The following is a 13,555-nucleotide window of genomic DNA, read 5'->3' as shown; positions in this document are numbered from 1 at the left end:
AACATTCCATTGATGACATCCTCCCCTGAGGACAGTCTTTTGACATACTCACAAAGGAGCTCACAAAAGGAGGGTGGGCTATTGTGCCACATAGTGTAAGGCCTACCACCTTGGTTAAATTTCTGAAAATAATTTGGTCTCTGTCACCCAGGCTGGAGTGCAATGGCACAAACAGGGGTCACTGCAGTCTCAACCTCCTGTGCTCAAGTGATCTTCCTATCTCAGCCTCCCAAATAGCTAGGACTACAGGCGCCACACAACCATGCCCAGTTAATTTTTCTTTCTTTTTTTTTTTTTATTTTGGTAGATACAGGGTCTTGCTTTGTTGCCCAGGCTGGTCTCAAATTCCTGTCCTCAAGCAATACTTCTTTCTGCCTTGGCCTCCCAAAGTGCTAGAATTACAGGCATGAGCCACTGCACTGGGCCACGATGGCTGACTTAAATTCAAATTCAAATTCAAATGGTGCATGTCAGTCATCAAACATCAAGGGTGAAAAAAAGACCTGGAGCCAGTTTTTTCCTGAGGTTCTCTTAAGCCATTTTAGTGCTGCTTGAGAGGCCTGCCTTGCTCTCCCTGGAGACCTTAATTATGTAAGTAAAAGACTTTTTCAGGGCCGGGCGCGGTGGTGGCTCAAGCCTGTTATCCCAGCACTTTGGGAGGCCGAGGCGGGCGGATCATGAGGTCAGGAGTTCAAAACCATCCTGGCTAACACGGTGAAACCCCGTCTCTACTAAAAACACAAAAAATTGGCCGGGCGTGGTGGCGGGCGCCTGTAGTTCCAGCTACTGGGGAGTCTGAGGCAGGAAAATGGCGTGAACCCGGGAGGCAGAGCTTGCAGTGAGCCGAGATTGCGCCACTGCACTCCAACCTCATGGTGTGTGTGTGGCATCATCAGTTTCTACTCCAACCTCATGGTGTGTGTGTGGCATCATCAGTTTCTACACCTGAATCAAATTTGGGATGGGACTCCATTCTGGCTTTCTGGGGTGGCTACAGTAGATTCCTGTCTCTCTGACTTATTAGCTGTGTGGTCCTTAGCAAAGTCAATCTCTGTACATCTGTTCCTTAACTCTACAATAGAGGAAATAATTTTATCTCTAGTCTAGACAGTAAGTTTATTGAGAGCAGGGATCATGTCTGTGTTAATCACCATCTAATCCCGAACACCCAGTGCCAGGGACATAACTGAATCAGTGACTGATTGGGTTCATGAATATCCAGCTTGACTATTTCATAGTAATGTTTTTCAAATCAAGTGAAATAATATTCATTTGCTCATTCAACAATTATTTGTGTACCTCCACTAATCTGTAAACTATAACGCTCTTCAGAAGATATAGCACTGACCGCAGTTCTCTAAAAGTAAAATACATACACACAAACCAATGTAGAAGGAGGACGGTGTTCAGAAACGCAGGCGCCCGTCCAACAAAAGCGGGGTTTCATCCTGAATATTAATAAGCACGCTTTCCGTTTTGTCAAATAAGGTAGTAAACAAATAAAACTAGACTAGTTGAAATCAAAAACTTGGCTGACAGCACAGTGATTTAAACTATCCGGACCTTTGCAACAGGGCTGAGAATGAAAGGAAGGGGGCAAGGTTGGAAAAAACGTTGACAGTGGGTCAGAATCACGACCATGGGGCCTGACCCAAGGGGGCCTGGGGCTGAGACATCCGCACCAGGACATTTCGGGACCAAATTCAAGCCCTCAACGCCCACAGGGAAGCAAATGTCCCCACCACCGCCCGTAGGGAAAGGGCTCGCAGAGGCACAGGAAACCGTTTCCTCGGTAACAACTTTCCGTATTACTCCAAAGAGCACGAAGAAAAGGGAAGGGAGGGATTAACTGTAATCTGAGAAGGTTCAAGCAATCGCCGTGAGAAAAAGTCCGCTAAAGCCACAGATGGGAACCTGCCCCAGCGAGGCCCGCTTACCTGACGGACATTCGGAGCGCCCTCCATCGCGGCTCCCTCCGCCGCCGCGGCACCGCCCCGCGCGCACCGCACCGCAACGCCCCGCGCCCACCTCCAGCGCGCGCTGCGAGTTACAGACTCCGCGCGCCTCCTCCGCCGGCCCTCCGAGTACTTCCAGCCGCAGCTCCTTGCGCCCTCCGGCGGCCGTGAAGGATTCCTGACGATGGGTGTTTCTGGGTTAGCCTGAAGGCTTGTCTTTCTAGGGGTCACAATGAGACTTCCCTATTCCCAACCTCAAACTACTGTGCCTCCCAGGAAATGGCATACCCTGCCCCAATGTGCGAAAAGGTGAATTGCTCGGAAACTTTTTTTTTTTTTTTGAGACGGAGTTTCGCTCTCGTTCCTCAGGCTGGATGGAGTGCCAAGGCCCCGTCTTGGCTAACTGCAACCTCCGCCTCCCAGTTCAAGCGATTCTCCTGCCTCAGCCTCCCGAGTAGCTGTGGTTTACAGGCGCCTGCCACCACGCCCGGATAATTTTTGTATTTTTAGTAGAGACAAGGTTTCACCATATGGGTCAGTCTGGTCTCAAACTCCCTATCTCAGGCAATCCGCTGGCCTTGGCCTCCCAAAGTGCTGGGATTACAGGCGTCAGCCACCGCCCCCGGCCGGGAAACTCTTGTTCCTTCCAATAAAGGATTGAAGTTACTGATTAACTGCTGTACGTATTGCAGATTCTTGGTTCTGTAAACCAAAAATAAAATGCCAAGCCCCCCCCCCCCCCAGCCATCTAAATGGACCCCTCCTCTTGGCCAAGAGCGTTCCAAATTTAACCTGAAAATCTAGTTCAGGCCATGATGAAAGAGGGGATTGGACATGCCTCATTAACATCAACACAGACCTTAAGTCTGAGAAGAAATATTTATCATCTATTCCCTCGGACGCCTGCTACTTGGAGGCTGCATCTGCATGATAAAACCTTGGTCTCCACAACCCCTTATCGTAACCCAGACATTCGTTTCTACTGATAATAACTCTTTTTTCTCTTTTTCTTTTGAGACAGGTTCTGGCTCTATTAGACCAGCTGGAGTGCGGTGGCGCAATCTCTGCTCACTGCAACCTCCACCTCCCGGACTCAACCAATCCTCCCACCTCAGCCTCTCGAGTAGCTGGGACTACTGGCGTGTGCCACCATGCTTAACTACTTGTTTGTTTGTTTGTTGAGACAGGGTTTCGCCATGTTGCCCAGGCTGGTCTCGAACTCCTGGACTCAAGCAGTCTGCCCCCTTCGGCCTCCCAAAGTGCTGGGATTACATGTGCAAGCCACAGCTCCCAGTCAATAATAACGCTTTCAACCAATTGCAAATCAGAAAAATTTTTTATGTACCAATGACCTGAAAGTTCCTCCTTCTCGCCTTGGAGCTGTCTCCCCTTCCAGATTGAAACAATGTAAATCTTACATGTATTGATTGATGTATTAGGTCTGCCCAAAATATATAAAAGCAAGCTGTACCCCAACCACCTTGGACACATGTCATTGGGACTTCCTGAGACTGTGTCACAGGTGTGTCCTTAACCTTCGCAAAATAAATTTTCTAAATTAACTGAGGCCTGTCTCAGATATTTGGGGTTCAGAGTTCCCAACCAAACAGCTATAAAAAAGACATTCTAAGCCAGGAACAGTGGCTAACTCATGTAATTCCAGCACTTTGGGAGACTAAGGTGGGAGGGTTGCTTGTGTCCAGGAGTTCAAGACCAGCCTGGGCAACACAGGGGGGCCCCATCTCCAGAAAAGAGAGACAGAGAGAGAGAAAGAAAGAGAGAGAGAGGGAAGGAAGGAAGGAAGGAAAGAAGGAAGGAAGGGAGGGAGGGAAGACATTCTAGAAAAATTGAGGAATAGTGAATATGAAATGTCTATTAGAGTTGATGTTACAGGATAATTAATGATTTATGGATACATTTATGGATATTCATTTATGGATAATTAATAATTTTTGGCAGCTGGGCGTGGTGGCTCAAGCCTGTAATCCCAGCACTTTGGGAGGCTGAGGTGGGAGGATCACCTGAGGTCAGGAGTTTGAGACCAACCTGGCCAACATGGTGAAACCCTGTCTCTACTAAAAATACAAAAATTAGTCGGGCGTGATGGTGAGCGCCTGTAATCTCAGCTACTTGGGAGGCTGAGGCAGGAGAGTCGCTTGAACCTGGGAAGTGGAGGTTGCAGGGAGCCGAGATCAGGCCATTGCACTCCAGCCTGGGCAACAAGAGTGAAACTCCATCTCAAATAATAATAATAAATAATAATAATAATAATTTGTGGCTATGTTGCAGGGTGTCTTTAATATTAGAAAACCCACACTAAAATATTTAGGAGTTCCCTGTTATCCGTGGGGATGTAAAAAAAAAAATTAAAAGTATTTAGGAGTGAAGTATCACCATGTCTGCAACTTGCTTCCAAATGCTTCCACGAAGATGAATACACAGAGAAAACAAAATAGCAAAACGTTAATTATTGGACCTAAGTGGAGGGTATACTACTATTCAGTTATTCTTTTACTGTTTACATATATTTAAAAATCATAATGTAAAGTTGAAGAGATGGAAAAGAGTTGAATCCAGTTCCACAAAATGTCAGACACTGAGTGTATTTCTTTTTTGTTTTGTTTTGTTTTTGTTTTTTTGAGACAGAGTCTCGTTCTGTCCCCCAGACTGGAGTGCAGTGGCACAATCTTGACTCACTGTAACCTCTGCCTCCCAGGTTTAAGCAATGCTCCTGCCTCAGCCTCCTGAGTAGCTGGGACTACAGGTGCCCACCACCATGCCCGGCTAATTTTTGTATTTTTAGTAGAGATGGGCTTTCACCATGTTGGCCAGGCTGGTCTCAAACTCCTGGCCTCAAGTGATCCACCCGCCACAACCTCCCAAAGTGCTGAGATTACAGGCGTGAGCCACCGCACCTGGCCATGAGCATATTTCTTAAATATATATGACATACTAAAGGACAAATTACTTAATAAGATAATCAGTAAAAGACAGGTTTCTATCCTCATTCTGCAAAACTTTGCATAAACTGTGTTCTGTTAAACATAAAAAACGTCACAGAACACCAATGTTAAGCAAGGCCGCTGTATGATCATGATAGAGTAAGACAAAAAGAAGGCCACTGGGTAGTCATGTCTAAACACAGACAAAAATGTGAACATTGTTCGAAACACAGAAATGACTATGTCCCTATGCTGACTAATATCACTGGCTGCTGCCTTTTTCCCAATCACAGCTTTAGCTTCACTTTATTCCACTTACCTTCTAGATAAGATGTATTAAGATACCCAATCAGAATAACCACATCTTATTGACAATATGTAATCTGGGACAAAGCTCCACTTCTTGAATCCTCCTCGCAAAATCACTGAACACAAACCCAAATCCTGTAGTAAGACCTTTCTAACACCCTTTCACTGAGATGTCCTCATGGTTCTCCATGGTATTTTTTCACCCTCATTGCAGTGAGTCAATAAACACAATGTTGTCTAACTACAGCTATGGTTCTCCTGGACTTTGGCTGAAGAGCATTGATATACTTTGCAGTGAAATAGAACATAAGGTGAAAGTGAATATGGAAGAAAAGTTGTCAGAAGTTTGAAGAGAAAGGAGAAATTATGAAATACTTAGGAGCACAGGTGAATGAACTGACTAATGTTTTAGGAAAACAGTAAAACAGTAGCATTGCTGGGCAACACAAATGCCTCATTGAGATTAATGGTCATGTATTTAAAGTGAGATCACACTAATATGTAAACAGCTCCCAGAAATCCCCGCTTACCACAATCAGGGGATTGCTTAAGTAGGAGATTAATGGTCATGTATTTAAAGTGAGATCACACTAATATGTAAACAGCTCCCAGAAAAACATATGGAAAAACTACAGTCAAGTTAAAATTGTTAAAGTATATGTCAGAAAGTTCATGGAAAAAGAAATACAAGTGTCTTTTTTTTTTTTTTTTGAGACAGAGTTTTGCTCTTGTCACCAGGCTAGAGTGCAATGGCATGACCTCGGTTCACTGCAACCTCCACCTCCTGGATTTAAGTGATTCTCCTGTCCCAGCCTCTGGAGTAGCTGGGGTTACAGGTGCCCGCCACCACTCCCAGCTAATTTTTTTTTTTTTTTTTTTTTTAGTAGAGATGGAGTTTCACCATGTTGATCAGGCTGGTCTCAAACTCCTGACCTCATGATCCACCCTCCTTGGCCTCCCAAAGTGCTGGGATTACAGGTGTAAGCCACTGCACCTGGGTGTCTCTTAAAAATATAAAAGATCCTCAGTTTCACTCAGAATAGCATAGAAATTAAAACCACACTGAAATACTATTTTTCACTTATTAGACTGACAAAAGTACAGAAATTTGAAAATGCATTCTGCTGACAAGACTGTCGAGATACAGGACTCTTATAATGGAAGTGTAGAGGCTGGGTGCGGTGGCTCATGCCTGTAATCCCAGCACTTTAGGAGGCCAAGGCAGGTGAATCCTTTGAGGTCAGGAGCTCGAGACCAGCCTGACCATCATGGTGAAACCCTGTCTCTACTAAAATACAAAAATTAGCCAGGCATGGTGGCAGGCGCCTGTAATCCCAGCTACTTGGGAGGCTGAGGCAGGAGAATCGCTTGAACCCAGGAGGCGGAGGTTGCAGTGAGCCGAGACTGCACCACTACACTCCAGCCTGGGTGACAGAGTGAGGCTCTGTCTCAAAATAATAATAATAATGGAGGTGTAAAGTAATATAGCAAATTTGGCAATAGCTACAAAAATTACAAAATGCATATACTCTTGCAGCAATACCAACTTCTGCAATTTTTCCTATAGATTTAATTGCACACATGCAAAATAATCCAAAGTTATTCCTGGAAGAATAGTTGGTAGTAAAAATTGAAAACAAATCATCATCAATAAAGGACTGGTTAAATAAATGACAAACCGCCACCCATTAGAATTTGGAATTCTGTGGAGTTTCATAATAATTTTTAAAAGAATGAGGAGGAGCAACATCAACAAAAATGGCAGAGTGGGGAACTTCAAAAGTCTGTACTTCCACAAAAGCAACAAAAAAGCTGGCAAGAGCTGTCAGAAACAATTTATTCGGAAATCTGGAATGTCACCAAAACCTTACCACAATCAGGGGAATGCTTAATTAAGAAAAAACAGCTGAGTCTCAGTAAGAGACTTTTGTGACATTTTATTTTAACTTACCCTGGTACCATCCCCTACTCTACAATAGCCCACATTCCTGGTACTGATTCGTAGTATCAGAGGTAGCAGTACAGACCTTATTCTCGAAGAATTGTTATCTGTTTGCTCTGACTTGTTTGGTGGCTCCCTGAAGGCTCAAGGACTTGTTTGCCTTATTTTATCTCAGAACTCTCCCAAGGGTAGGACACCTGCCTTGGGCAGGTGTTGGTGGGGGAATGTTGGTAGAGGGGGCAGGTAGAGTATTTACTGAAAACATCTGGGCCGGGCATGGTGGCTCACGCCTGTAATCTCAGCACTTTGGAAGGCTGAGGGGGCAGATCACCTGAGGTTGGGAGTTCGAGACCAGCCTGACCAACATGGAGAAACCCCATCTCTACTAAAAATACAAAAATTAGCTGGGTGTGGTGGTACATGCCTGTAATCCCAGCTACTTGGGAGGCTGAGGCAAGAGAATTGCTTGAACCCAGGAGGCAGAGGTTGCGGTGAGCCAAGACAGCGCTATTGCACTCCAGCCTGGGAAACGAGCAAAACTCGTCACACATACACACACACACACAAAAAAAAAAAAAAGAAAAGAAAAGAAAAGAAAAAATTTGAAGGCAAATATATTACCAGTATCACTTGGGGCAAGGGAGAACAGTTCAGGCAAACAATGGACAATCTGAATAAGGGCTTTGAAAAACTCTCACAAATTCCTGGGAATCCAGAAGGCCACATCCATGCCCAGAGCTGGGAACATGCTCAGAAAATACCTAAGAAGGCCCTAAACTTCCACCTCTGGCTGACTTTTTGCTCGGCTAAGGCAGAGATATAAACTGCCTGGCTGGGTGTTATAGGCATACCCAACACACACAGAAAGCCAGTCTGCAAAGACTGGAAGATAATTGCTTGTTTCTGTATGTATTTTTCTTCCTCGGTTTTTATTTTTTTCTAATCTGACAGAACAGAGACTTATGCGTCCACATACAACAAAGAATACAAACTTTACAAAATTAGTTTGACTTGTATGAGGTACCTAGAGTAGTCAAATTCATAGAGAAAGGAAGTAGAATGGTGGTTTCCAGGGGCTATGAAGAGGGCAGAATGGGGCTTTATTTAACTGGTTCAAAGTTTCAGTTTGGGGTGAAGAAAAAGTTCTGGAGATGTGATCATCACACAATATAAATGCATGTAATGTCACTGAACCATACTTGAAATTGATAAAATGGTAAATTTTATCTTGTGTATATTTTACCATAACATAAAAATGTAGTTTATAAAAGATACTAACAAACCACAAATAAATGCTAAAATAAGCAGCAACAGTAAAACCTGGGGAGGTGTACAACCTGATTTTCAAAGTTGCTGCATTATGCCAGGCGCAGTGGCTCATGCCTGTAATCCCAGCACTTTGGGAGGCTGAGGCAGGTGGATCACCTGAGGTAAGGAGTTCAAGACCAACCGGGCCAACATGGTGAAACCCTATCTCTACTAAAAACACAAAAATTAGCCAGGCCTGGTGGTGGGTGCCTGTAGTTCGTGAGGCTGAGGCATGAGACTCTCTTGAACTGGAGAAGTGGAGGCTGCAATGAATCGAGATCACACTACTGCACAATGCACTCCAGCCTGAGTGGTAGAGTAAGACTCTGTCTCAAAAAAAAAAACAAAAACAAAAAACAAAAAACAAAGTTGCTGCATTATAATATTCAAAATGTCCAGTTTTCAACAAAAAATTATAAGGTACACAAAGAAACAAGACAGTTTGACCCATATACAGAGAAAAATAATAGAAACAGCCCCTAATGAAGCCTGAGCATTAGGCAAACAAAACTTTAAATCAACTATTTCATATATGCTCAAAGATCTAAAAGAAATCAAATTCAAAAGAGACCCATGAGAACAATGTCTCACCAAATGAAGAATATCAATAAAGAGATATAAATTACAAAAGGAACCACATAGAAACTCTGGAGCTGAAAAATACAATAACTGAAATGAGAAATTCACTAGAGTAATTCAAATAGACTTGAGCAGACAGAGGAACAAATCAGCAACTTGAAGGTGGGTCAATTGGGATTATTCAGTCTGAGGAGCAGAAAGAAAAAAAAGTGAAGAAAAATGAACAGAACCCATAAGACCTGTAAGACACTGCCAAGTAGACCAACATATACAAAATGGGAATTCCAGGAGAGAAGAAAGAAAGAATATTTGAAGAAGTAATGGCCAAGAAAGAATGAGGAAACTCTTTAGGCACTGATATATAAAGATCTACAAGAAATTTTGTCACATAAAAAAAAGTAAGATGCAAAACAATATACAGTGCCAAAAATGCATACTCTGAATCTAATTGTGAGGAAACAGACAAACTGAAATTGAGGGACATTACTTGAACTCTTCAAAAACATCAAACTCATAAAAGGCAAAGAAAGACTGAAGTGTTCTTTCATACTAAAGAACACTAAAGACATATAGCAACTAAATACAATGTGTGATTTTGTCTTGGATCCTGAACCAGAAACATTTTGTTGTTGTTGTTGTTATAAAGAATATTACTAGGACAACTGTAAAACTTTGAATAAAGTGTAGGTTACATTATAGTATTGACTCAGTGTTAATTTCCTGTTTTTGTTTTTTGAGACAGAGTCTTGCTCTGTCACCCAGGCTGGAGTGCAGTGGTGCGATCTCAGCTCACTGCAACCTCCGCCTCTTGGGTTCAAGCAATTCTCCTTTCTCATGCTCCGGAGTAGTCTCAGGTGCATACCATCATGCCCGGCCAATTTTTGTATTTTTAGTAGAGATGGGGTTTTTACAGGTCACGCTGGCCTCGAATTCCTAACCTCAGGTGACCCACCCACCTTGGCCTCCCAAAGTGCTGGGATTACAGGCATGAGTCACCATGCCCATACAATTTCCTGTTTTTTATAATTGTACTATGGTTAGGTATGGGGATGTGCTTGTTTTAGGAAGTGTAGTCATGCACTGCATAACAATGTGTCAGTCACTGCATTCAACGGTGAACCACAAGAAAACAGTGGTCCCATAAGATTATAGTACAATATTTTTACTGTACTTTTTCTATGTTTGGATACACAAATACTTCTCATTGTGTTACAATTGTCTTCAGTATTCAGCATGGTAACATGCTGTCCAGGTTTATAGCTCAGGAGCAATAGGCTATTCCATATAGCCTAAGTGTGTAGTAGTAATACAGGAGATAGAATTTAGGCAGATAGTAAGGGTAAGAGTCCTCAGTGGAACTCCCCTTTTAACAAAAAGCAGCCACCAAAACATTTCTTTTCTAACAAAGAGCAGCCTGAAAAATCAAGCCGCAAACATAGATAAGCAAGCTAAAAAGCTTGCACAGGTGAATGCCAGCCTCAGTGCCAATAGAAAAGGGCTACCTGGATGCCAGGCATGTTCAACAGGGAGGGTCCTCTTCTCTTTTCTTTGTCACCATGTGTACAGTAAAGAGGCAGGCAACATGGTGCCTGGCCATGTAGAGAACCCATCTCCATAATAAAAGATTAGGGTGGAGTGGCCAGCTTCTTTGCATGCTATGCAAACCGCACACCTAGTCCTAACCAGTTCTTCGTGTGCTATGCAAATGACACACCTGGTCCGACCAATCTTTTGTGCCCTATATAAATCAGTTACCACCTCCCCAAGATCATCTATTCAACCTTCTGCATTTCACCATGGAGACAGCAACCCATATTCTCTGGGGCCCCTCTCTCTGCAGCAGAGAGAGCTTTTCTCTTTATTTCGCCTATTAAACTTCTGCTCTGAACCTCACCCTGGTTTGTCCGCGTCATTGTTTTCCATGACCGTGGGACAACGAACCTCAGGTATTACCCCAGACAACAACGTCACTTCAGTAGGCTCTACCATTTAGATTTCTTTAAGTACATTGTAGGATGTTGGCACAACAGCAAAATTGCCTAATGACGCATTTCTCAGAACATATCCCAGTTCTTAAGTGACATATGACTTTGTACACTGATATATTTGATCTAGCTCACCCAAATGTTTCAGAAAAAAAAATTGTGTGCCGAGAGAGAATAATAAATAAAGCAAACATGAAAATCTGAGTAAAAGTTTTATGGGAAGCCTTTGCACTATTCTTGCAACTTTCTTATTTCAAGTAATTAAAAACTATTATAACTCAATAAATAAAGTGAAACCACCCTCCACAGTTGTGTCTTTTTTTTTTTTTTTTGTAGTTGCACAAATGCAAACACAGAATGGACACAGTTGGATTTAGTTGGAGGTTTTGGAGGGTTTCTTGAGACAGGGTCTCTCTCTATTACCCAAGCTAAAGTGTAGTGGCATGATCACTGTTCACTGCAGTCTTAACCTTCTGGACTCAAGTGATCCACCTCAGCCTTCCAAGTACCTGGGGCCACAGGCCCACACCACCCCATCCAGCTAGGTTTTGGGGAGTTTTGTTTGTTTGTTTGTTTTGTAGAGACTGGGTCTCCCTATGTTGCCCAGACTGGTCTTAACTCCTGGCCTCAAATGATCCTCCTGTTCTGGCCTCCCCTCGTGCTGGGATTACAGATGTGAGCCACTGCACCCAGCCTAAGGTTGATTTTTACCAGGCAAGTATGCTAAGTCACAAGAGAAGCAAGGGAGATAAGTGTGTATGCAAGGGTTTGGCAATAATGATTGCCCCTGGAGTCCAAGCAGGGTAAGAAGCAAAATAAGGTCATAAGAGTGTCAAGGTCAATGAAAGTGTGAGGATTAAATGTTTGTAAATCTAGTTGAGATTAAAGGACTGCTGGTGATAGAAGTGATGAGTTGGAAAGATACAAATGGTACTTGAAACTGAGATTGTGGACAAACTGCAGTTATAATGATAAGTTCTATGATATGAGCATGACAGTGGGTGGCTGACAGGAGTGGTGGTTCAGATTGTTGGGGCAGAGGTCAAGGCACTAGGAAACCAGGAATTGAAAGTATAACCTTAGTGGCTATTGAAATCACCAAGTACAGAAAGAGTAGGATAGAAGAAAGCAACATGAGCAAGGAGGAAAAATCTTCAATGAAAAAGGGAACATGGATTGTGAGTTTATAGATGACTCCAATAAGAAAAGGCAACTGGTGGCATAGTGTTCTGACATGAAATTCAAAGATAGAGTGTTAGGGAAGAGTGAAGGAAAAGAGTCTGGAAGTAATAGGAAAAAAGAAGACAATCACTTTTTCTTGGGCCCATTGGTGCTCCAGCTTCTATAGTTGCATGACAAATCACCCAAAATCTTAGTGGCTGAAAACAACAATAATCATTCATTATTTCATGGTTTCTGTGGGTCAGGAACCTGGAGCAGCTCAGCTCGTCAGTTCTAGCTCATGGGCTTTCAGAGGTTGCCCTTAATCAAGTGGAGATCCAGTCATCAGAAGACCTGATAGTGGCTGGAGGATCCACTTCTACGGTGTCTCACTTACATGGCCGGGCACCTGGTACTGGCTATTGGTTTGGGACCTCAATTCCTCTCCATATGGACATCTTCACAGAGCTGCTTCAGTCCTCATTGCATGGCAGTGCCTTTCCTCAGAGCAGGTAATCCAGGATACCAAGGTGAGGACTACAGTGGCGTTTATGACCTAACCTTGGAAGTTATAGACTATCATTTACACCGCATTCTATTGGGGTCAGTCAGCTCTGATTCACTGAGGGAGGTGACTCCACAGGGCATGAATGATAGAGGCCAGGATCAATGGAGGCCTTATTGATTGGAGGCCAATGGAGGCCAGGATCAAAGAAGGCCAGATCAATGGGAAGTTACAAGCGATATGACGGTGTGGGAGAGGAAACAGACATCACTTGAGAGGGCTTCAGGGAAAGCCGTTTCCTCTCAAGTTTCAGGGGAAAACCAAGTATCAATGCAAGCTTGTCCAACCTGTGGCCCACAGGCCACATGTGGCCTAGGACAGCTTTGAATGCAGCCCAACACAAATTCGTAAACTTTCTTAAAATATTATGAGATTTTTTTGCCATCAGCTGTCATTAGTGTTAGTGTATTTTATTTTATTTTATTTTATTTTATTTTTATTTTATTTTATTTTATTTTATTTTATTTTATTTTATTTTATTTTATTTTATGACGGAGTCTTGCTCTGTCACCCAGGCTGGAGTGCAGTGGCGCGATCTTGGCTCACTGCAACCTCTGCCTCCCAGGTTCAAGCAATTCTCCTGCCTCAGCCTCCCAAGTAGCTGGGACTACAGGTGCATGCCACCACGCCCGGCTAATTTTTTGTATTTTAGTAGAGGAGGGGTTTCACCATGTCGCCCAGGCTGGTCTCGAACTCCTGAGCTCAGGCAATCCACCTGCCTCGGCCTCCCAAGGTGCTGGGATTACAGGCATGAGCCACCGTGCCCGGCCTAGTGTTAGTGTATTTTATATGTGGCCCGAGACAATCCG

The 13,555-nt window shown here is 43.4% G+C and overlaps 1 protein-coding gene across 5 annotated transcripts in view; it reads right to left on the bottom strand.

The window, feature by feature from the left end:
* GRAMD1C (GRAM domain containing 1C) overlaps positions 1 to 12,708 on the bottom strand; it is a 118,528-nt gene extending 105,820 nt beyond the window's left edge. For 2 of the 5 annotated variants that reach the window (XM_009445963.5, XM_016939928.4), the window contains exon 1: positions 1,938 to 2,127. In XM_009445963.5, coding sequence (XP_009444238.1) covers positions 1,938 to 1,964 — 27 coding nt within the window. In that variant the 5' untranslated portion in view covers positions 1,965 to 2,127. 5 annotated transcript variants of the gene reach the window in all.
* Positions 12,709 to 13,555: the final 847 nt, after the last annotated feature.

Source organism: Pan troglodytes, chromosome 2, assembly GCF_028858775.2.
Source record: "Pan troglodytes isolate AG18354 chromosome 2, NHGRI_mPanTro3-v2.0_pri, whole genome shotgun sequence".
In the NCBI taxonomy this organism is placed as follows: domain Eukaryota; kingdom Metazoa; phylum Chordata; class Mammalia; order Primates; family Hominidae; genus Pan; species Pan troglodytes.
Note: the sequence above shows the minus strand (reverse complement) of the source record. Positions and strands in the feature narration are given on the sequence as shown.